The sequence below is a fragment of the Nerophis ophidion genome, unplaced genomic scaffold, assembly GCF_033978795.1.
Source record: "Nerophis ophidion isolate RoL-2023_Sa unplaced genomic scaffold, RoL_Noph_v1.0 HiC_scaffold_31, whole genome shotgun sequence".
Lineage (NCBI taxonomy): Eukaryota > Metazoa > Chordata > Actinopteri > Syngnathiformes > Syngnathidae > Nerophis > Nerophis ophidion.
Window position 1 is genome coordinate 522,314 of NW_026906953.1, and position 23,468 is coordinate 545,781.

General features: G+C 40.3%; 1 protein-coding gene across 4 annotated transcripts in view; it reads left to right on the plus strand.

Annotated features, from left to right (window-relative positions):
• Positions 1-23,468, plus strand: part of LOC133546548 (gastrula zinc finger protein XlCGF57.1-like) — a 51,987-nt gene that overhangs the window by 5,952 nt on the left and 22,567 nt on the right. For 2 of the 4 annotated variants that reach the window (XM_061892320.1, XM_061892316.1), the window contains exon 2: positions 9,119-9,260. In XM_061892320.1, coding sequence (XP_061748304.1) covers positions 9,119-9,260 — 142 coding nt within the window. Of the gene's footprint in view, positions 1-9,118; positions 10,521-20,682; positions 21,123-23,468 lie in introns of those variants that run through there. The other 2 variants (XM_061892318.1, XM_061892317.1) reach the window with 2 other exon arrangements.

Below are 23,468 nucleotides of genomic sequence, written 5' to 3' on the forward strand. Positions count from 1 at the left end.
TGAAGAGTGCAGGGCCAAGGACCGAACCCTGGGGAACTCCACACGTTACCTTAACGTAGTCCGAGGTCACATTGTTATGGGAGACGCACTGCATCCTATCAGTAAGATAAGAGTTAAACCAAGACAGGGCTAAGTCTGACATACCAATTCGTGTTTTGATATGCTCTAATAAAATATTATGATCGACGGTATGGAAAGCAGCACTAAGATTGAGGAGCAGCAACATAGATGACGCATCAGAATCCATCTTTAGCAATAGATCATTAGTAATTTTTATGAGGGCTGTCTCAGTGGAGTGATTTGCCCTGAAACCGGATTGAAAGATTTCACACAGGTTGCTAGACGCTAAGTTTTCATTTAGCTGCTCTGCAACAATTTTTTCGAGGATTTTTGAAATAAAGGGAAGGTGAGACACCAGTCGGTCGTTTACCATGAGGTCAGTTTCGAGGTTAGGTCTTTTAAGGAGAGGATGAATAACCGCTTTTTTGAATGCTAGGGGAACAGTGCCCGAGGAAAGTGATAAGTTTATAATATTTAGCACTGATGGACCTAATAATACAAAGAGCTCCTTGATAAGTTTCCCAGGAAGTGGGTCAAGTAAACATGTTGTTTGTTTTATTCCATTTACACGTTGTAACAATTCCTCTAATGTTACTTCCTCAAAACGAGAGAAACTATTTTTGGATATTTGCAGTATCTGCTGTATATACAGTCGTATCTGTGTTACTATAACCCAGTTGTAGCTGGGACACATTGTCTTTAATCTCCTTTCTAATAAGTTAAATTTTCTTATTAAAGAACTTCATAAAGTCATCTGCCGAATGGGTGGAGCTACTGGAAGGAGTCCCTTGTTGGGTTAGCGATGCGGCATGGTGTAGTGGGTAGAGCGGACGTGTCAGAATCCTGAGGATTTCAGGTACGCTTCCCACCTATTACCATCCAAATCGCTGCCGTTGTGTCCTTGGGCAGGACACTTCACCCTTGCCCCCGGTGCAGCTCACACTGGTGAATGAATAATGAATGAATGATTGGTGGTGGTCGGAGGGGCCGTGGGCGCAAACTGGCAGCCACGCTTCCGTCAGTCTACCCCAGGGCAGCTGTGGCTACTGATGTAGCTTACCACCACCAGGTGTGAATGAATGATGGGTTCCCACTTCTCTGTGAGCGCTTTGAGTATCTAACAATAGAAAAGTGCGATATAAATCTAATCCATTATTATTATTATTACCGTACTAAACAAACATTTAGGATTGTTTTCATTAAGGTGGATGAGATTCAAGTAATATTTAGCTTTAGCTAAGGTAAGCATGCTTTTATAAGTTATTAAACTATCACTCCATGCTTGATGGTGCACCTCAAGTTTAGTCGTGCGCCATTTGCGTTCCAGCTTTCTACATAATAATTTCTGAGCTCTAGTTTCTTCTGTAAACCACGGGGTAGGCTTTTTTGGAGCCTTTTTTAACTTTAGTGGTGCTATACTATCAATGGTTTCACGCAGGGCGTCGTTAAAGTTGTTAGTGAGGTTATCAATAGAGCCCACATACTTTGGGAATGGTGCCATTACCGAGGGCAGTAGGTCAGTAAGAGTTGTCGTTGTGGCCGTATTAATGTTGCGGCTGCTATAGCAGTTATTATTATTATTAGTTTGCCGAACATGCGTCTGAATCTCGAACTTTATAAGGTAATGATCTGACAATAGTTTAGTATACGGGAGTATCGTAACTTTGGAAGCGGTGATACCCCTGACAAGCACTAGGTCTATCGTATTACCGTTGCGATGCGTGGGTTTATTTTTTATTTGTGTAAGACCACAGCTATCAATTATAGTCTGGAGCGCTACGCACGGTGGGTCCGATGGGGTATTCATACGGATATTAAAGTCCCCCATTATAGTTATATTATCGGCGTGCGTCACTAGATCAGCAACGAACTCTGAGAATTCATTGATAAAGTCCGAATAGGGCCCTGGGGGGCGGTAGATAACGGCCAGGAATAGAGGCAGCGGTGTGACAAACCTCATAGTAAGCACCTCAAACGATTTATAGTTATTATTTATGTTAGGACTAAGGTTAAAGTTTACGTTGTATATTAGTGCGACCCCCCCACCCCTTTTAAGGGGACGGGCAATATGCGCATATGTATATTTAGGAGGAGATGCCTCATTTAGCGCAAAAAAGTTGACTGGTTTAAGCCAGGTTTCGCTGAGACCGATGACGTTAAGATTGTTGTCTCTGATGACCTCATTAATTAACAACGTTTTGGGAGACAATGATTTTATGTCTAAAAAACTTATATTATAGGTAATTGGCTGTTTTAGGGAATTTTTGATCAAATTATCTGTAGTAGTAATATTAATAATGGTCTGTTTATTATGCCCAGTGCACCTAATATAATTACGACCATATCTAGGAATTGATACGACGGGAATTTTCCGATTGTTTGTTTGGTGCTTTGATAAACTGGACGCATCATAGTTTTCCACCTCAGTAGAACGCATGTCTAACTCTGAAACAATCAAAGCAGAAAAAACTTGTTCTAATTTAACTGACTCCTTACCTAGACCAGTCGTCTCGTATCTTCCATTTAAATCCTGCTTCAGGATGGAGGGAAGTGGTGTTCTGTGGGCATTAGCCTTTAGCTTTGTTTTTAGCCCCGCTCGGCATCCGCGTTTCCGATCACACCACTGGCGTCTGCTCCGTTGACGGCCTCCGCCGCTACTATACTCCGCTGCTTCACAGGCCGCTGGATGTAGCCGGTGAAGTATTCCCGTGCTAGCTAGCAGGTCTAGCAAGCACGCGTCTATCAGTCCAAAATGGCCCGATCTATACACATCCAGAAGTGTCTGGCGGTCGTAAGTGATCACGGAGTGACCACGATGTGAGCCAGCCATAAAGTTTGCAGAATTGTCCGGTATTTTTTTATTTATTATGACATTTCTGGAAATAAATCAGGAACACCATCCAGGTAGGTATTCTCGTCGTCAGATTCATCTTCTCTGTCGTCCGCCAGAAAGTGCGTCTGAACAGCTTTATTGTCTGCTGGGCTAATCACTGTGGTAATCAAGACGGTTAAGCAGAGAACACAAGACAGGGAATACAACAACATCCACACAACGTCAGTCTTGTTGAACACGGCCATAGATACTAAATATCAAAGACTTGTATTTGCCAAACACGTCCAACCACCCCTCCCACATAGATGTATCTATGCCAGAGTACTTTTTAATCTTACCGTTAAGGGTGTGCAGGCCTTCCAGTGCTTTGGTCAGGCTACTTTCTGCATCATTGTAGTTTGGTATGAACGTGCAACACTGTTCACCAAATATTGTGCACACGCCCCCTTTTTCCGCTAACAACATGTCTAGCGTTATACGGTTTTGAAAAGCCATAAGGAAGGTGGCGACGAGTTGATCAGCGACTGCTTCAAGTCGGCCTGTGTAATTTTCTAATCTCTGTACGTTGTAGTAGACGTAGTTTATTCTATCAACATTCTTGTTAATCGTACACCACCAGTAGACGGAGGATTCAAATCCAGCTACAACTTAATTTACCAATTTATAGTCGTCAGATACACTTCTTTGGACACCCATTGGATCGATCAAGTTAGATCTAAAACACTTTGCCAGTTTACATCATGTCTAGTTATTTTCCAATGTCCAGGTATCAAACTGTTCAGATATGTTAACAACCCTTGTACAAATATCCATACATTTGCTATGTGTAAGCAGTTATCTTATGATAAGTTTCCTAACTGTTGTACGTGTCAATGCAGGTATAATTAGCTTTTTTTTATTTTATTTTATTATTTTACATATTTATCAAATATTAGTTTCTGTTTTGTCTCTTTAGCTACAGGTACATTTTGTTTTGCTCATTACTTCAATCAAACCTTTTTGACTCATCTTGAGCAATTGTCTGGGCTTTTGCATACAACACAATCAATTTGTGTAGCTTTTCCTACTTGCTCTGCCATAAGGAACAAATTAATTGCCAAAACAGGAACCAATTATTATCAAACTTTGACACAACTGTGACAGTGGAATTTGTAGTGTGCTAGTTAACATGTCCCTTTAATAAGACAAATACAATCCCAAATACTTTTTTTTCCATTATATGACCTTTTTACAATGTGCTAAGTGTAGTCAGCTTGGTCTTTCCACTATCTTTACTGCTGTCTTAGTTGTTTACAACCTCTCTCCCCCCTTGGAGAATGCCAATGTTTCCTTTTCATCGATTTTTCAAAATTTTGGGAGCTGACAAGGTCTTCCAAATATTATTTCAAAGGGTCTTAGTCCTGTTGTACTTGTAAGGTTCATATACTGTACATTTTTACTAACTCTTTGCATAATGCTTTTGCTACTGTTAGCACATCTGCTTTTCCTTTAGGAAATATTTCTACCCACTTTGAAAATGCATCTACTATGACCAGACAATAATGTTTTCCTTCACTCTCATTTAGTTCAATAAAATCCATGCATAGATGTTGTATACATTTTTTTTATTTTTTGTATGAATTAAACTATAGGAAGTATGGTACTTGTATATGAGGCTAGTCATGTCCCTCCTGTTGAGCCATAAGTTCACCTATGGCTCACAACTGCTACCCACTTCTACTGATTGTTTGGTCCGATTAGTGTATTGTCTGGACATACATAGATGTATTCTTTGTACAACGTGACTCTGTTTTTTTTTTATTCATTTATCTTTTTCTTTTGGAGTACTTTGTTGTTGCATATATTTTAGTATATCATTATTTATGTCACTAATTTGTAATTTGAAATGTGTATTTCTTTTTCCTGTTCCTTGTTTTGCTGCTGTCAGCAAACACACCTCCCAGTGACACTGCGTCTGCTCCTTTGGTGTGTGTGCTGCACATTTGCATATTGCTATTTTAGCTGGTAGCTGTACTGCTTTTACTCATTTTTTTCCAATAATTCTCCATGTTTTACAGGTTTTCCTGTTGACGTTGCTATATTCTTCCAGTGTTATGCAAATGTGTGCACTGTTGAAAATGTGTATTGGCTATCTGTGTATATTGTGACCTTTAGATCTTTCATTACTTTACATGCTTCTATTAGTGTTACTAATTCTGCATCTTGCATTGAGTAATTTCAATCAATCAATCAATCAATGTTTACTTATATAGCCCTAAATCACTAGTGTCTCAAAGGGCTGCACAAACCACTACGACATCCTCGGTAGGCCCACATAAGGGCAAGGAAAGGAAAACTCACACCCAGTGGGACATCGGTGACAATAATGACCCAGTGGGACGTCGGTGACAATGATGACTATGAGAACATGATACTGTGAATGATCAATCCATAATGGATCCAACACAGTCGCGAGAGTCCAGTCCAAAGCGGATCCAACACAGCAGCGAGAGTCCCGTTCACAGCGGAGCCAGCAGGAAACCATCCCAAGCGGAGGCTGATCAGCAGCGCAGAGATGTCCCCAGCCGATACACAGACGAGCAGTACATGGCCACCGGATCGGACCGGACTCCCTCCACAAAGGAGAGTGGGACATAGAAGAAAAAGAAAAGAAATGGCTGATCAACTGGTCTAAAAAGGGAGTCTATTTAAAGGCTAGAGTATACAAATGAGTTTTAAGGTGAGACTTAAATGCTTCTACTGAGGTAGGATCTCGAACTGTTACCGGGAGGGCATTCCAGAGTACTGGAGCCCGAAATGAAAAAGCTCTACAGCCCGCAGACTTTTTTTGGGCTTTGGGGATCACTAAGAAGCCGGAGTCCTTTGAACGCAGATTTCTTGCCGGGACATATGGTACAATACAATCGGCAAGATAGGATGGAGCTAGACCGTGTAGTATTTTATACGTAAGTAGTAAAACCTTAAAGTCACATCTTAAGTGCACAGGAAGCCAGTGCAGGTGAGCCAGTACAGGCGTAATGTGATCAAACTTTCTTGTTCTTGTCAAAAGTCTAGCAGCCGCATTTTGTACCAACTGTAATCTTTTAATGCTAGACATGGGGAGACCCGAAAATAATACGTTACAGTAATCGAGGCGAGACGTAACAAACGCATGGATAATGATCTCAGCGTCTTTAGTGGACAGAATGGAGCGAATTTTAGCGATATTGCGGAGATGAAAGAAGGCCGTTTTAGTAACGCTTTTAATGTGTGCCTCAAAGGAGAGAGTTGGGTCGAAGATAATACCCAGATTCTTTACCGTGTCGCCTTGTTTAATTGTTTGGTTGTCAAATGTTAGAGTTGTATTATTAAATAGAGTTCGGTGTCTAGCAGGACCGATAATCAGCATTTCCGTTTTTTTGGCGTTGAGTTGCAAAAAGTTAGCAGACATCCATTGTTTAATTTCATTAAGACACGCCTCCAGCTGACTACAATCCGGCGTGTTGGTCAGCTTTAGGGGCATGTAGAGTTGGGTGTCATCAGCATAACAGTGAAAGCTAACACCGTATTTGCGTATGATGTCACCTAGCGGCAGCATGTAGATGCTGAAGAGTGCAGGGCCAAGGACCGAACCCTGGGGAACTCCACACGTTACCTTAACGTAGTCCGAGGTCACATTGTTATGGGACACACACTGCATCCTATCAGTAAGATAAGAGTTAAACCAAGACAGGGCTAAGTCTGACATACCAATTCGTGTTTTGATACGTTTTAATAAAATATTATGATCGACAGTATCGAAAGCAGCGCTAAGATCGAGGAGCAGCAACATAGATGACGCATCAGAATCCATCGTTAGCAATAGATCATTAGTCATTTTTGCGAGGGCTGTGGAGTGATTTGCCGTGAAACCGGATTGAAAGGTTTCACATAGATTGTTAGACACTAAGTGTTCATTTAACTGCTCCGCAACAATTTTTTCGAGGATGTTTGAAATAAAGGGAAGGTGAGACATCGGTCGGTAGTTTACCATGAGGTCAGGATCGAGGTTAGGTCTTTTAAGAAGAGGATGAATAACCGCTTTTTTGAATGCTAGGGGAACAGTGCCCGAGGAAAGTGATAAGTTTATAATATTTAGCACTGATGAACCTAATAATACAAAGAGCTCCTTGATCAGTTTCCCAGGAAGTGGAAATGCACCCCCATACCTTCACAGATGCTGGCTTTTGAACTTTGCGTCGATAACAGTCTGGATGGTTCACTTCCCCTTTGGTCCGGATGACACAGTGTCAAATATTTCGTAAAACAATTTGAAATGTGGACTCGTCAGACCACAGAACACTTTTCCACTCTGCATCAGTCCATCTTAGATGATCTCGGGCCCAGAGAAGCCGGCGGCGTTTCTGGATGTTGTTGATAAATGGCTTCCGCTTTGCATAGTAGAGCTTTAAGTTGCACTTACAGATGTAGCGACCAACTGTATTTAGTGACAGTGGTTTTCTGAAGTGTTCCTGAGCCCATGTGGTGATTTCATTTAGAGATTCGTGATCGAAAGTCACGGTCATTCAATGTTGGTTTCCGGCCATGCCGCTTACGTGGAGTGATTTATTCAGATTCTCTGAACCTTTTGATGATATTATGGAGCACAGATGTTGAAATCCCTAAATTTCTTGCAATGTCACTTTGAGAAAGGTTGTTCTTAAACTGTTTGACTATTTGCTCACGCAGTTGTGGACAAAGGGGTGTACCTCGCCCCATCCTTTCTTGTGAAAGACTGAGCATTTTTTGGGAAGCTGTTTTTATAGCCAATCATGGCACCCACCTGTTCCCAATTAGCCTGCACACCTGTGGGATGTTCCAAATAAGTGTTTGATGAGCATTCCTCAACTTTATCAGTATTTATTGCCACCTTTCCCAACTTCTTGGTCACATGTTGCTGGCATCAAATTCTAAATTTAATGATTTGCAAAAAAAAATGTTTATGAGTTTGAACATCAAATATGTTGTCTTTGTAGCATATTCAACTGAATATGGATTGAAAATGATTTGCAAATCATTGTATTCCGTTTATATTTACATCTAACACAATTTCCAATCTCATATGGAAACAGGGTTTGTACAAAACACACACACACACACACACACACACACACACACACACACACGCACACACACATACTGTACATTCTTGTATGTGTGACCTTCTTGAGACCTCTGAAAAATGCCGACCTATTTAGGTTTACCCTTTTTAGATATATCAAGATTTATATTTACAACATTATTAATATATACATACTATTCTAATATAAAAAAATAAGCTTTTTGTAAATTTCTTTTGGATTCTGTTTTTTAACTGGTTTTTATTCTACATTATGTGGGCTCTACCGAGGATGTCGTTGTGGTTTGTGTTGTGGTTTGTGCAGCCCTTTGAGACACTAGTGTTTTAGGGCTATATAAATAATCATTGATTGATACATTATTTATTTGATGTTATTACGATCTCTCTCTCTCTTTCTCTCTGTGTGTGTAAACATATTTTCTTTAATAATTTTGGCCAAAAGGGGCACATTTCAATGTCTTACATACACTTGTTATTTCATACGTTGCTCAGAAGGGGAACACATTCAAAACTGACACACAGTCAATTTGAAAAATTCCTCCTTTTTGGGACCACCCTCATTTTGATAGATTTCACCACCAGGGGTGCAAATGAGACATTCTCTATTCGATGCAATGGTTTTCCGTATAGGGACCATGATGTATGTCCTAACTTGTTCACACCTGCTCATACGGAAGCTACTTATCCTTGATGGATTCTCAAGAATGGTAGAAATAAAATAAATGAATAAATACATACAGTGGATTGCGGAGACCCCTTGAGGTAGTTGTAAGGTATCCCCAGCTGAATGACAGGTAGTTAACAGCAATGGAACCTCACTGGGTCCATGTGTACACTCTCAGTTACATTAACATTGATATTATACATGTGGGCCAATAGATAGAAATGCTGTTAAATGTAGCTTTGATGTGGCAAGCTACTTTTGCAGTGTAGCGTGTAGTGTAGCTTGCTACAATTCTCTGAGGATAGTTTAGCTACATTTAATGGAGAGTAACTTGTAGCTTAGCTTACTACATATTCCAGGTCGCTTGCCCATCACTGTCTGTTTGGCCTAGCTCACATGTGAATAGTTTGAATACTGCAAACTTCAATAGAGTAACACCTCATTTGTGTTTTATGTTCTGCAGACGTCCAGCAGGTGTCAGCAGAGAGTCATGAAGAGATTCCCTCCAAGCAGCAGGAGTGGAGCTCCAGTGTGGGACAAAAGGAGCTACAGGCCCCCTCCCACGTTAAAGAGGAAGAGGAGGAACTGTCGAAGCAGCTTCAAAGGTTGGTGGAGGATAATGATGAAGATGAAGCTCAGTCCTTACAGCTTCATCACAGTCAAAGTGAGGAGAACAGAGGGGCGGAGCTTGTAAGTCAACACATCACAGAAGCTGATGGAGAGCATTGTGAAGATATAAAGTCGGAACCAGACAGCATCTTTGCTCCACTGTCAGACATGGACCACATGATGTCAGACTCTTCTGATCACAGTGACCACATTCAAGAACCTTTGGAGAGTAAAAATGACTCTAAAGGTGATACAAGACATCACACTAACAACAAAGACTCTGACTGCTCTGAATGTGGGAAATCATTTAGACTGAAGAGTGATTTTACAAGACACATGAGAATACATACTGGAGAGAAACCTTTTACTTGCTCTGTTTGTAAGAAAAGTTTCTCCACAAAGCAACACATGACCACACACATGAGAACACACACCGGAGAGAAACCTTTTACTTGCTCTGTTTGTAAGAAGAGTTTCTCCGTTAAGCCTGCCATGACCAGACACATGAGAACACACACTGGAGAGAAACTTTTTACTTGCTCTCTTTGTAAGAAGAATTTCTCCAGAAAGTCTAACATGACCGAACACATGAGAACACATACTGGAGAGAAACCTTTTACTTGCTCTGTTTGTAAGAAGCGTTTCTCCACAAAGCAGCATATGATCACACACATGCAAACACATACTGGAGAGAAACCTTTTACTTGCTCTGTTTGTAATAAGTGTTTTTCCAGAAACCCTGACATCTCCATACACATGAGAACACACACTGGAGAGAAACCTTTTACTTGCTCTGTTTGTCAGAAGAGTTTCTCCACAAAGTCTAACATGACCTCACACATGAGAACACATACTGGAGAGAAACCTTTTACTTGCTCTGTTTGTAAGAAGACTTTCTCCACAAAGCCTAAGATGTCCGCACACATGAGAACACATACTGGCGAGAAACCTTTTACTTGCCCTGTTTGTAAGAAGCATTTCTCCACAAAGCTTGTCATGACCAGACACATGAGAACACACACTGGAGAGAAACCATTTAGTTGCAATGTGTGTGATAAGATGTTCCGGCATAAGTGTCAGGACAGTAAACACAAGTGTGTAACAGTCATGGAAGCTGCAGGGATTTAAAAACACTTAGTGATTGTGCTAAATGTACTTTAAAAACACAGCATGTTTAATATGAATGTATATTTGATGTTGTATGTAGTGCCTCTCATCTTCTACTGTTAAATTTAAAGGCCTACTGAAAGCCACTACTAGCGACCACGCAGTCTGATAGTTTATATATCAATGATGAAATATTAACATTGCAACACATGACAATACGGCCGCTTTAGTTTACTAAATTGCAATTTTAAAGGGGAACATTATCAGCAGACCTATTTAAGCATCAATATATCAATCAATCAATCAATGTTTACTTATATAGCCCTAAATCACTAGTGTCTCAAAGGGCTGCACAAACCACCACGACATCCTCGGTAGGCCCACATAAGGGCAAGGAAAACTCACACCCAGTGGGACATCGGTGACAATAATGATCCAGTGGGACGTCTGTGACAATAATGATTATGAGAACCTTAGAGAGGAGGAAAGCAATGGATGTCGAGCGGGTCTAACATGATACTGTGAAAGTTCAATCCACAATGGATCCAACATAGTCGCGAGAGTCCAGTCCAAAGCGGGTCCAACTCAGCAGCGAGAGTCCCGTTCACAGCGGAGCCAGCAGGAAACCATCCCAAGCGGAGGCGGATCAGCAGCGCAGAGATGTCGAGGCGGATCAGCAGCGCAGAGATGTCCCCAGCCGATACACAGGCAAGCAGTACATGGCCACCGGATCGGACCGGACCCCCTCCACAGGGGAGAGTGGGACATAGAAGAAAAAGAAAAGAAACAGCAGATCAACTGGTCTAAAAAGGGAGTCTATTTAAAGGCTACAGTATACAAATGAGTTTTAAGGTGAGACTTAAATGTTTCTACTGAGGTGGCATCTCGAACTGTTACCGGGAGGGCATTCCAGAGTACTGGAGCCCGAACGGAAAACGCTCTATAGCCCGCAGACTTTTTTTGGGCTTTGGGAATCACTAACAAGCCGGAGTCCTTTGAAGGCAGATTTCTTGCCGGGACATATGGTACAATACAATCGGCAAGATAGGATGGAGCTAGACCGTGTAGTATTTTATACGTAAGTAGTAAAACCTTAAAGTCACATCTTAAGTGCACAGGAAGCCAGTGCAGGTGAGCCAGTATATGTATATATGTATGTATATATGTATATAAAGGTATATACAGTACAGGCGTAATGTGATCAAACTTTCTTGTTCTTGTCAAAAGTCTAGCAGCCGCATTTTGTACCAACTGTAATCTTTTAATGCTAGACATGGGGAGACCCGAAAATAATACGTTACAGTAATCGAGACGAGACGTAACAAACGCATGGATAATGATCTCAGCGTCTTTAGTGGACAGAATGGAGCGAATTTTAGCGATATTACGGAGATGAAAGAAGGCCGTTTTAGTAACGCTTTTAATGTGTGCCTCAAAGGAGAGAGTTGGGTCGAAGATAATACCCAGATTCTTTACCGTGTCGCCTTGTTTAATTGTTTGGTTGTCAAATGTTAGAGTTGTATTATTAAATAGAGTTCGGTCTTGATGATGCAGAAAAAAAGACCATATGTTTTTTTAACCCATTTCGGAACTCTAAAAGGGTGAATTTGGCGATTTAAACGCCTTTCAATTGTTCGCTGTCGGAGCAATGACCTTTCACCCGTGACGTTACAACGGGAAGCAATCCGCCATTTTCTCCACCACATTACACACACAAGTCAAATCAGCTCTGTTATTTTCCGTTTTTTCTACTGTTTTCCGTGCCTTGGAGACATCATGCCTCGTCGGTGTGTTGTCGGAGGGTGTAACAACACTAACAGGGACGGATTAAAGTTGACTTACGTGGCGTGTGCATCGATTAGCATGGCGTGCTAATCGATGTTAACATGCTATTTAGGCTAGCTGTATGTACATATTGCATCGTTATGCCTCATTTGTAACTATATTTGCATCCAGCCTTTCCCTCCACCCACATTTAATGCCAAACAAACACATACCAATTGACGGATTCAAGTACACCAGTGGTCAAAAGATGCGAAAGTCCCTTGTTTGTTCTGCACATTTTACCGACGACAGCTATGCTACGACAGATGGCACAGAGATGTGTGGCTATCCTGCGACACTCAAAGCAGATGCATTTCCAACGATAAAGACAACGAAATCACAAAGGTGAGTTTTGTTGATGTTATTGACTTATGTGCTAATCAGACATATTTGGTCACGGCATGACTGCTAGCTAATCCATGTTAACATGCTATTTAGGCTAGCTGTATGTACATTTGTAGCTATATTTGCCTCCAGCCTTTCCCTCCACCCACATGTTATGCCAAACAAACTTTTACCAATCGATGGATTTAAGTTGCTCCAGTGGTCAAAAGATGCAATCGTTGGTTAGAAGGCGATCGCCGAATAACTTCTAAAGCTATTCGCTCAATAGCTTCAGTTTCTTCTTCAATTTCGCTTTCGCTATCTGCCTCCACACTCCAACCATCCGTTTCAATACATGCGTAATCTGTTAAATCACCTAAATCGCTGAAATCCACGTCTGAATCCGAGCTAATGTTGCTATATCTTGCTGTTCTATCCACCATGTTTGGTTGTATTGGCGTCACTATGTGACGTCACAGGAAAATGAATGGTGGATTTACAGATAGCGAAAATCAGGCTTTTTAAACCCTTTTTTGGGATATTCCATGATTGGTAAAATTTTGAAAAAAACTTCGAAAAATAAAATAAGCCACTGCGAACTGATTTTTATTGGTTTCAACCCTTCTGAAATTGTGATAATGTTACCCTTTAAATTTCCCTTGAGTTTCTTGTTAAAGGGGAACATTATCACAATTTCAAAAGGGTTAAAAACAATAAAAATTAGTTCCCAGTGGCATGTTGTTTTTTTTGAATTTTTTTTCAAAATTTTGCCGGTCTCCGAATATCCCTAAAAAAAGCTTCAAAGTGCTTGATTTTTGCTATTTGCGATGCCACTGTCCATTTCCCTGTGACGTCATACAGTGCTGCCAATATAAACAAACAATGGCGAATAGCACAGCAAGATATAGCGACATTAGCTCTGATTTTGACTCGGATTTCAGCGGCTCAAGCGATTCAACAGATTACGCATGTATTGAAACGGATGGTTGGAGTATGAAAGTATTGAAGAAGAAACTGAAGCTATTGAGTGAATAGCTATTGACGCTATTCATAGCCATAGCATGGCCGAATAGCTGCGTCACATTCTGACGTCATCCCCTCCAGAGCGATAAACAGAAAGGCGTTTAATTCGCCAAAATTCACCCATTTAGAGTTCGGAAATCGGTTAAAAAAATATATGGTATTTTTTCTGCACCATCAAGGTATATATTGACGCTTACATAGGTCTGCTGATAATGTTCCCCTTTAAAAACGTTGCGGAATGATGACTCATACGCGTGACATCACCTGTTGGAGGGGACATGTTAGCGTAGCACCAAACACGGCTAAAAGTCGTCTCTTTTCATCGTGCAATTACAAAGTATTTTGGACACCTGTGTTGCTGAATCTTTTGCAATTTGTTCATTTAATAATGGAGATTATAAAGAAGAATGCTGTTGGTGGAAAGCGGTGGATTGCAGCTGCCTTTAGCACCGAGACACAGCCGGTGTTTCTTTGTTTGTTTTTAACACAGAGCGGTCAAGCGAACATGTTTTGTCTACGTCAACCAGCATGTTTTTGGATGGGAAAATTGTGATATATATCTTACCGGAGAAATCATTGGATTATTCGTCGTTCTGCAGCAGCTGTGAGCTTGGCTCCTCGGCTTCTCTCTGAGACACAGTGTGTTCACCGCAGCCATCCGACCTCGAGGTATGCCTTTACAATCTTTAAAACCTCACTAAAACACTATTAAAACAATAAGCAGATAAGGGATTTTCCAGAATTATCCTACTAAATGTGTCTAATTACATCTGAAACGCTCACACTGCCGTCGCCCGGAGCCGTCACATTTTTTTTTTTTTGCCATTTTTTCTTCTAGTCCTTTACTTTCAATATCCTAATTCACAAATCTTTCATCCTTGCTCAAATTAATGGGGAAATTGTCGCTTTCTCGGTCCAAATTGCTCTTACTGCTGGTGGCTCCCATTAAAAACAATGTGAATATGTGTGGAGTCCTACAACTCGTGACGTCACGGCAACATATTTCCGGTACAGGCAAGGCTTTTTTATTAGCGACCAAAAGTTGTGAACTTTATGGTGGATGTTCTCTACTAAATCCTTTCAGCAAAAATATGGCAAGATCGCGAAATGATGAAGTATGACACATAGAATGGACCTGCTATCCCCGTTTAAATAAGAAAATCTCATTGAAAATCTCTACTGAAATGAGATGTTCTTATTTAAACGGGGATAGCAGGTCCATTCTATGTGTCATACTTGATCATTTAATTTTGCGATATTGCCATATTTTTGCTGAAAGGATTTAGTAGAGAACATCGACGATAAAGTTCGCAACTTTTGGTCGCTAATAGAAAAGCCTTGCCTTTACCGGAAGTATGTGCGCGTGATGTCATGAGTTGCAGGGTTCCACACATATTCCCATTGTTTTTAATGGGAGCCACCAGCAGTAAGAGCAATTCGGACCGAGAAAGCAACAATTTCCCCATTAATTTGAGTGAGGATGAAAGATTCTTGAATTAGGATATTGAAAGTGAAGGAATAGAAAGGGAAAAAAAAAAGTGACAGCTCCGGGCGACGGCAGTGTGAGCGTTTCAGATGCAATTAGACACATTTACTAGGATAATTCTGAAAGATCCCTTATCTGCTTATTGTTTTAATAGTGTTTTAGTGAGGTTTTAAAGATTGTAAAGGCATACCTCGAGTCTAAGAGAGAAGCCGAGGAGCCAAACTCACAGCTGCTGCAGAACGACAAATAATCCACTGATGTCTTCGGTAAGATATATATCACCATTTTCCCATCCAAAAACTTGCTGGTTGACGTAGAGAAAACATGTTCGCTTGACCGCTCTGCTTTCACAACAAACAAAGAAACACCGGCTGTGTCTCGGTGCTAAAGACAGCTGCAATCCACCGCTTTCCACCAACAGCATTCTTCTTTATAGTCTCCATTATTAATTGAACAAATTGCAAAAGATTCAGCAACACAGATGTCCAAAATTATCTGTAATTATGCGATTAAAGCAGACAACTTTTAGCTGTGTGTGTGCGCAGCGCTAATATTTCCTGACAGTCCTTAACGTAACGCGTATACGCCATCATTCCGCAACATTTTCAACAAGAAACTCCCGGGAAATGTAAAATTGCAATTTAGTAAACTAAAAAGGCCGTATTGGCATGTGTTGCAATGTTAATATTTCATCATTGATATATAAACTATCAGACTGCGTGGTGGCTAGTAGTGGCTTTCAGTAGGTCTTTAGGTCGGGGTCTGATCATGACTAGTCATAAATATCGACACCAACATCGCCCCCTTGTGGTGGAAAATTATAACAGTCATAACTTCCTTCCACATGCTCCAATCTTCCTGATTTGTTTTAAGGTGGGTGAAGATCATTGTCATTCTACATCCTGTACGCAAATTCAAAATGACATTTTCCATACTCGGCACATTTTCTAACATAATCTTGTTAATATGCTCAATAAGGTTCTATTCAAATGTAATACAAGTAATACGTAAGACTTTATTTGCACACTTAAGTAGATAAGTTTCCAGGTAAAAAAAGATGCTACCTCGCTAAAAAGATTAATTGTTAATCAATTTATTTTCCATGAATTAATTTACATCCAGAACACACATTGTTAAATTTCTTATTATATTATAATCATTACTATAATTGAATGTAAGTTTGTGTAAAAATATTTTCACACAACAAAGTGTGAATACATGTTGTAAAGTGTGGGGTTGAGTTCTAATTGATATAATACAATTAGGTATGGCAAATGCATTTTGTTTACTTGCCAACTATTCAAATTATATTTAATATACATATTTATATAATGTCATGTAATATGACTTCAACATTATTTATGTTAATATAAGACTTTATTTGCTAGCCAGTTTTGGTTCTGAGTATTTATTTTATTTTGTTATTGAACAATTAAACACACATAAACAATGTTTAGACACATTAAGGTACTTTCAATACAATATGAGTCAATGCTTTTTCAATATTTTACTCAGCAATATAAAAAACATCACATTAAATCCAATCCTCTTACAAACAAAACCCGTTAAAGAAAGTAAAAGTAAATATGAGAGACCATTCGAATAAGATTAAAATAAAATGTATATAAATAAATGATACACTTAAATTATTTCAGTAAATATAATAAGGGCTTTTTCTATTTTGTACAATCTTCCAAGATTAAATTAATAAATTCAAATCATTAACACAATGTTAGAATTTGGATTTCACTTTAAGAAAGACACTTTTGTGTATGAGAGCAAATGTTTCACACTTTTTAAAAATTGATATAAATTCACGACACGATCGATCCACGCATGCGCGAAGAGTACGTCACTTCCTGTACTTACAATTTGTTTTATGTCAGAGTTCATGCCAGAGGTGGGACCAAGTCATTGTTTTGCAAGTCACAAGTAAGTCTCAAGTCTTTGCCCTCAACTCTCGAGTCAAGACAGGCAAGTCCCGAGTCAAGTCCAAAGTCAAGACTGGAAAGTCTCAAGTCAAGTCCCAAGTCCTGCATTTTGAGTTTCGAGTCCTTTCAGGTCATTTTAATCACAGACTAATACATTTACACAGATTATGTATGTTTTTAAAATGCTGTATTTATTTATTAAAACCAAGTGCATTTGAAATTGCAGGAAAAAAAATAGTGCTGACCTTGCAATTCATAATAACACTATTAACCAGTCATTTTAAACATTTAACTCATTGCTTTACAGAATAAACACATTTGGAAAAACAAGTTGAACTGTACTTATTTGTACAAAAGTGTTAACATTGTATTTCCATGTCATATTGCATTGTAGCTAGTTAGTTCCACAGCAGTTTCTATCCTGTTCTTACCTTATGTCATTGATCTCATCTCATTCTGTTTGTGTGTTTATGTCTGCGTACACATGAAAAACATAACAAATACATGAAAATAACAATGAACAATGTACTGTTTAGATTTCAGGGCCCTATGCAAAAGCAATCTGTACACATATTCTTAATATAGTTTACATTTTAACTGACCTTTATTTGACTATGTTTGTCTTTTTGTAGGTGGCTAAAATATGCGGTGCTGCTGACCACCGTATAACCTTACGTTACCGTTTGTGATACACTGACAAACGTAACACTATGTGTAGGTACCTCATGCAACCCTGCTTGAAAAAAATCACTTTACAAAAAGTATGAATATGGTAGCAAACTGCAGTGGATGCAACAGATTGTCGTGTTTGCAATGACGTTATAACCAGAGACATCTTATAAGTAGACGCCGCATTGGCTGCTGTGACGCGAGCAATTTGGCCGCCATCTTGAAGTGGTGATGAGGAGCTGGCGAGCAGCTTAAACTGACAGTTGACAGGTAGAAAACAAAGATGCCGGGCGGTGTTCAGCGTTTTCCTGTTAATATTAGCGGACTGTTGAAAATAGGAATTGGGGGATTACTTTTCACAAGTAAGATTTAACATTAACGTACTATTGCCTTCCGCCTGATTGTAGCTGAGATAGGCACCAGTGCCCCCCGCAACCCAAAGGGAATAAGGAGTAGAAAATGGATGGATGGTTGTATTTTGTGAAAAGAATATTACAACAGAGTTGTGAAGGAGCAAAGATCTTCAATATTTGTATGTGAAAATCACAAAGAAATCTTCTGGGGGAGGATGACGCCCCTACAGGTATTTGCTTTACAAACTTTCAGCCCCACCTAAAACAAAATTCACCAGTTGCCAATGATTATGATGCATTCTCATTTTAGGCAAAATATAAGACAATACTTTCTTAACAGTATGTATGTAACCAGGAATAAGTTTTCAAGTAACAATATTCAAATACTAACATTGTTGGGTACAACAGAATTTAGTTTTATTCTGAATCCAGTCAAACAGATTGGTGGTTTTAGCTGATCTAAAAACTTACAGGTTAAAGTTAAAGTAGCAATGATTGTCACACACACACTAGGTATGGTGAAATCTGTCTTCCGCATTTGACCCATCCCCTTGTTCACCCCCTGGGAGGTTAGGGGTGCAGTGGGCGCCCGGGAAACATTTTGGGCGATTTAACCCCCAATTCCAACCCTTGATGCTGAGTGCCAAGCAGGGAGGTAATGAGTCCCATTTTTATAGTCTTTGGTATGACTCGGCGTGTTAATATATGTTTATGTTGAAGTATTTGGCAGACGCATTTATCCAAAGTGACATACATAAAAAATACATATAAAACAATCACTGAAAACATGATCATTTAAGGGAAGAATATAATAGAATATCAATACAAAATGCCGAGACAGAATAAACTCCCTGCTGCTGCAGCAACAGAGATAGTCTATAGGTCCGTAAGATACATAGATATCTAATGTATTCATACATTTTTTTATGTAGAACATATGCATGTATATACATATGTACATGCATATGTTTTTTTCCCCTTCTCTGGGATTATATTCCCAGTATTGATCTTGGACGTCTGGTCACTTATAGCATATACAAATATTCTGTTACTGTTAAGCAAACTATGAATAATAAAACACACCAAAACATGTGTCATTTTATCATAGTTACACGTATGACGAAAATCAGTGGTTTTTAGTGAGGTAAGATTAATTAAATGCGCCGACTGTTCATTGCTCCTGCCAAATTAATTGCACTGAGTGGAGCGGATCACCACTCCAAGATGGAGGCCGACTGTTCATTGCTCCTGACAAATTAATTGCACTGAGTGAAGCGGATCACCACTCCAAGATGGCGGCCGCGCGTCTCGTCTCCTCAGCGCCAGTAGCAGAAGTGCTCTATACCGCGTCTACTTATAAGATGACTATGGTTATAACGTTAGCAGTGAGTTTACAGCCTCACTCATTTAACTACACAGCAAATAAAAGTCACATTACTCAGCCAATAAACTTTAGCTTACAATCAAAACTTACCCTTCTTTGTGCATCTTCAAATGTCGAACGAAATTGGAAGTTGTTGCGTCTACATATTCGAACTGCATGTTTTGCATACGGCAATTCGTTTTTTGTTGACCAAGTCGTAGTTTTTTATACCCGGACGAAACCAACGTTGGCATATTTTTTTTCTCAATGGCGCGTTGTTTAAGAATTATTCTTCCTTGGTTTTCCTGCAATTTGATTGGATGAGTGCTGTGGGAGCAAAACAACAGTACTAATTTGATTGGCTGTTGTACTGAGAGCATACAAGCTGACCTGCAATGTGATTGGATGAGTGTTGTGGGAGCAAAACAACAGTACTAATGTGATTGGATGAGTGCTGTGGGAGCAAAACAACAGTACTAATGTGATTGGCTTTTGTACTGAGAGCATACAAGCTGACCTGCAATGTGATTGGCTGTTGTACTGAGAGCATACAAGCTGACCTGCAATGTGATTGGCTGTTGTACTGAGAGCATACAAGCTGACCTGCAATGTGATTGGCTGTTGTACTGAGAGCATACAAGCTGACCTGCAATGTGATTGGCTGTTGTACTGAGAGCATACAAGCTGACGGGAACAACACGCAGACACACACAAATACTAAATGAAAGATACGGAGCGCTCCTGAATAACTTTTTAATCTTTGGGTTTCGGGGAAAGTAGCAAGTCATGTCAAGTCAAAAGGCTCAAGTCCAAGTCAAGTCACAAGTCATTGATGTTAAAGTCTAAGTCGAATTGCAAGTCTTTTTAAATGTGGTCAAGTCGAGTCTAAAGTCATCAAATTTATGACTCGAGTCCGACTCGAGTCCAATTCATGTGACTCGAGTCCACACCTCTGGTTCGTGTGACATCACGTTCTGTGATATTTGAATGTTTTATTAATGTTTTGTATGAAAATAAATTATCTAGGAGTAAAAGGGAACCACAATAAAAATACGTGGAATCAGGCAGTAATATCGCTACAATTTCTAGCACTTTCACTCTTGTCATTGCAATGAATGTCGCAGGGGGGCGCCACTGAACCCCAACATTAAAGCTGTGTTTGATATACTTTGAATTTATTTTTGAAAAACAAGACACTCGTTTATATCACATTGTTATTCAAATAAATATTACAGGTTATAAAAGCATGGTAACAGTGACAGCAGGCAATATCTTATATAGAGCTACCTCTTCGTTAACTCGGCTGTGACGTCATTCCCAGCTTCCGGTTTAAACGGAAGGCAGCAGAACAGAGCAGTACTGCCTTGTAACGTCAAGTGTGCAGCACATGGACGGAGAAAGACAGTCTTATTATTTGTTATCCAGTTTGAAATATTTACGTCGTATAAAATACATCTTTGATTCTTTATGTAAGGATAAAGTGGTCTCGATGCTCTAGAAGCACTGTGCCGCTTCTCGTGCTATCTTTGCTTGTTAGTTAGCTTAGCTCGCTAGTTAGCTTAGCTTGTTAGCTGCTAACAGAAGACACAGAAGTTATCAACACATCGCTAAGTAGAGATCAAGTGTGAGAGTAAAGTGTTGTGATTGTGTGAAAATGTGCGAAAGAACTATAGCAAAGTATGAGGAGGAACTTTGTCTTACAAAAGAGGAGAAGGAGCGACAACATCAACTACTGGACGCTGTTTTCAAGAAACATCAAGTTGTGTTACACAGAACAGGTTTGTTGACTTCTTACTCTCACATCTTTACTAACTTTACATTTCATTATTAACACTTATTCAGTAGGAAGATGCTTTGTCTTGTGGGGATGATGCAATGCTTTGATTTAGATCAGGGATCTCAAACACGCGGGCCAATTGCGGCCCGCGAGACGTTATTTTGCGGCCCGCACCCGTTCGGGCTCCAGTACTCTGGAATGCCCTCCCGGTAACAGTTCGAGATGCTACCTCAGTAGAAGCATTTAGGTCTCACCTTAAAACTCATCTGTATACTCTAGCCTTTAAATAGACCTCCTTTTTAGACCAGTTGATCTGCCGCTTCTTTTCTTTCTCCTATGTCCCCCCCTCCCTTGTGGAGGGGGTCCGGTCTGATAACCATGGATGAAGTGCTGGCTGTCCAGAGTCGAGACCCAGGATGGACCGCTCGTCGGGACCCAGGATGGACCGCTCGCCTGTATCGGTTGGGGACATCTCTACGCTGCTGATCCGCTTGAGATGGTTTCCTGTGGACGGGACTCTCGCTGCTGTCTTGGATCCGCTTGAACTGAACTCTTGCGGCTGTGTTGGAGCCACTATGGATTGAACTTTCACAGTATCATGTTAGACCCGCTCGACATCCATTGCTTTCGGTCCCCTAGAGAGGGGGGGGGGTGCCCACATCTGAGGTCCTCTCCAAGGTTTCTCATAGTCAGCATTGTCACTGGCGTCCCACTGGATGTGAATTCTCCCTGCCCACTGGGTGTGAGTTTTCCTTGCCCTTTTGTGGGTTCTTCCGAGGATGTTGTAGTCGTAATGATTTGTGCAGTCCTTTGAGACATTTGTGATTTGGGGCTATATAAATAAACATTGATTGATTGATCGATTGATTAATATGAAAAATTAATGTTGGTGCGGCCCGCGTGTTTTATATGAACGGCGCCCAACAGCGGTGTACTTGCATACTCTTGATTCTTCCGGGAGACTCCCAATTTTTCAGTGCCCCTCCTGGGGTAATCATTCTCCCAAATTTCATCCAAAATAACAATATTAAGGGGGCACCATGGAGGAACTGCTTTTAGCATCCTCTACAACCTGTACAAACAGCGTGCCAGCCCAGCCACATGCCGTATTTGGCTTCTGTAGATGCAGTAAACAACTGCAAGACATAGTTGATCAACAGCCATACAGGTCACACTGAGGGTGGCCGTATAAACAACTTTAACACTGTTACTAATGTGCACCATGGTGGAAAAGCGGACGAGACGGCAGGTTGTAGAGGACGCTAAAGACTGTGACATCGCGACACTCCCTTAAAATTGTTGTCCGGGTTAAAACCGGGAGAATGCCTGCCCCGGGGGATTGTCGGGAGGGGCACTGATATTCGGGTGTTTCCCGGAGAGATCGCCACAGTTGGCAAGTATGTTACGAGGGCGGGAAAGCCATTCAAAGAAGGTGAATTCATTAAAAAGTGCATGTTGGATTTTTTAAGAAATATTTTCTTGCAGCCCAGCCTCACCCGGTTTCTGCATCCAGTGGCCCCCAGGTAAATTGAGTTTGAGACCCCTGACTTAGATTCTTCATGAAAAGGGGACAGTTTGAGGTTGATGTTCCTCTCAGTTTGTAACAATGTGTGATTGATTGATTGAAGGAGTTATGAGAAGTTTGCATAGGAAAGGGTACACTTTCATCACGGTACACATTCACTGCTACAAGAAAGCCTGAGATGCTTTCAGTTGAAATATATATTTGAACTCACATAGTACTATGTAGAAAGTAGCATTTAAAATACAAATATACTGCAAGAAAATACATGCAAATATAATTTCAAATAGATAAAAGGCTATGTTTATTCCCAGTTACGAGTAGCCGCAAGCAGTAATATGTTTCTTTTTGATAGGGACTTCCACATGTTGGTGGTATGGCAGGCAAACACATTAGAACATTTTTGGAGTGAGATCTAGGTTGAATGTGATTTGTACAACTACCTTTGGTGTTATAATGGTGAATATATTTTGAAGTATCTAGACAGGTACATGGGTATTTTAGTGGTATGGTGTATCTTGTACACCAGACCAACTGCAAGAAGATGTACTCTGTCGGCCACCAAGAGCCTCCCCATGTTAAGGAAATGGTTGGCTGAAAGGTGAGCCCGAGATGGACGGTTAAGCAGAAGCCCAATCATTTGGTGTTGGGCTGTCTGGAGTTTGTTTTTCAGGGCTTTTAAGGCCTCACGGTACCAAACATGAACTCCGTAGTCAAAGTGGGGTTAAAGGCCTACTGAAATTAGATTTTCTTATTCAAACGGGGATAGCAGTTCCATTCTGTGTCATACTTGATCATTTTGCGATATTGACATATTTTTGCTGA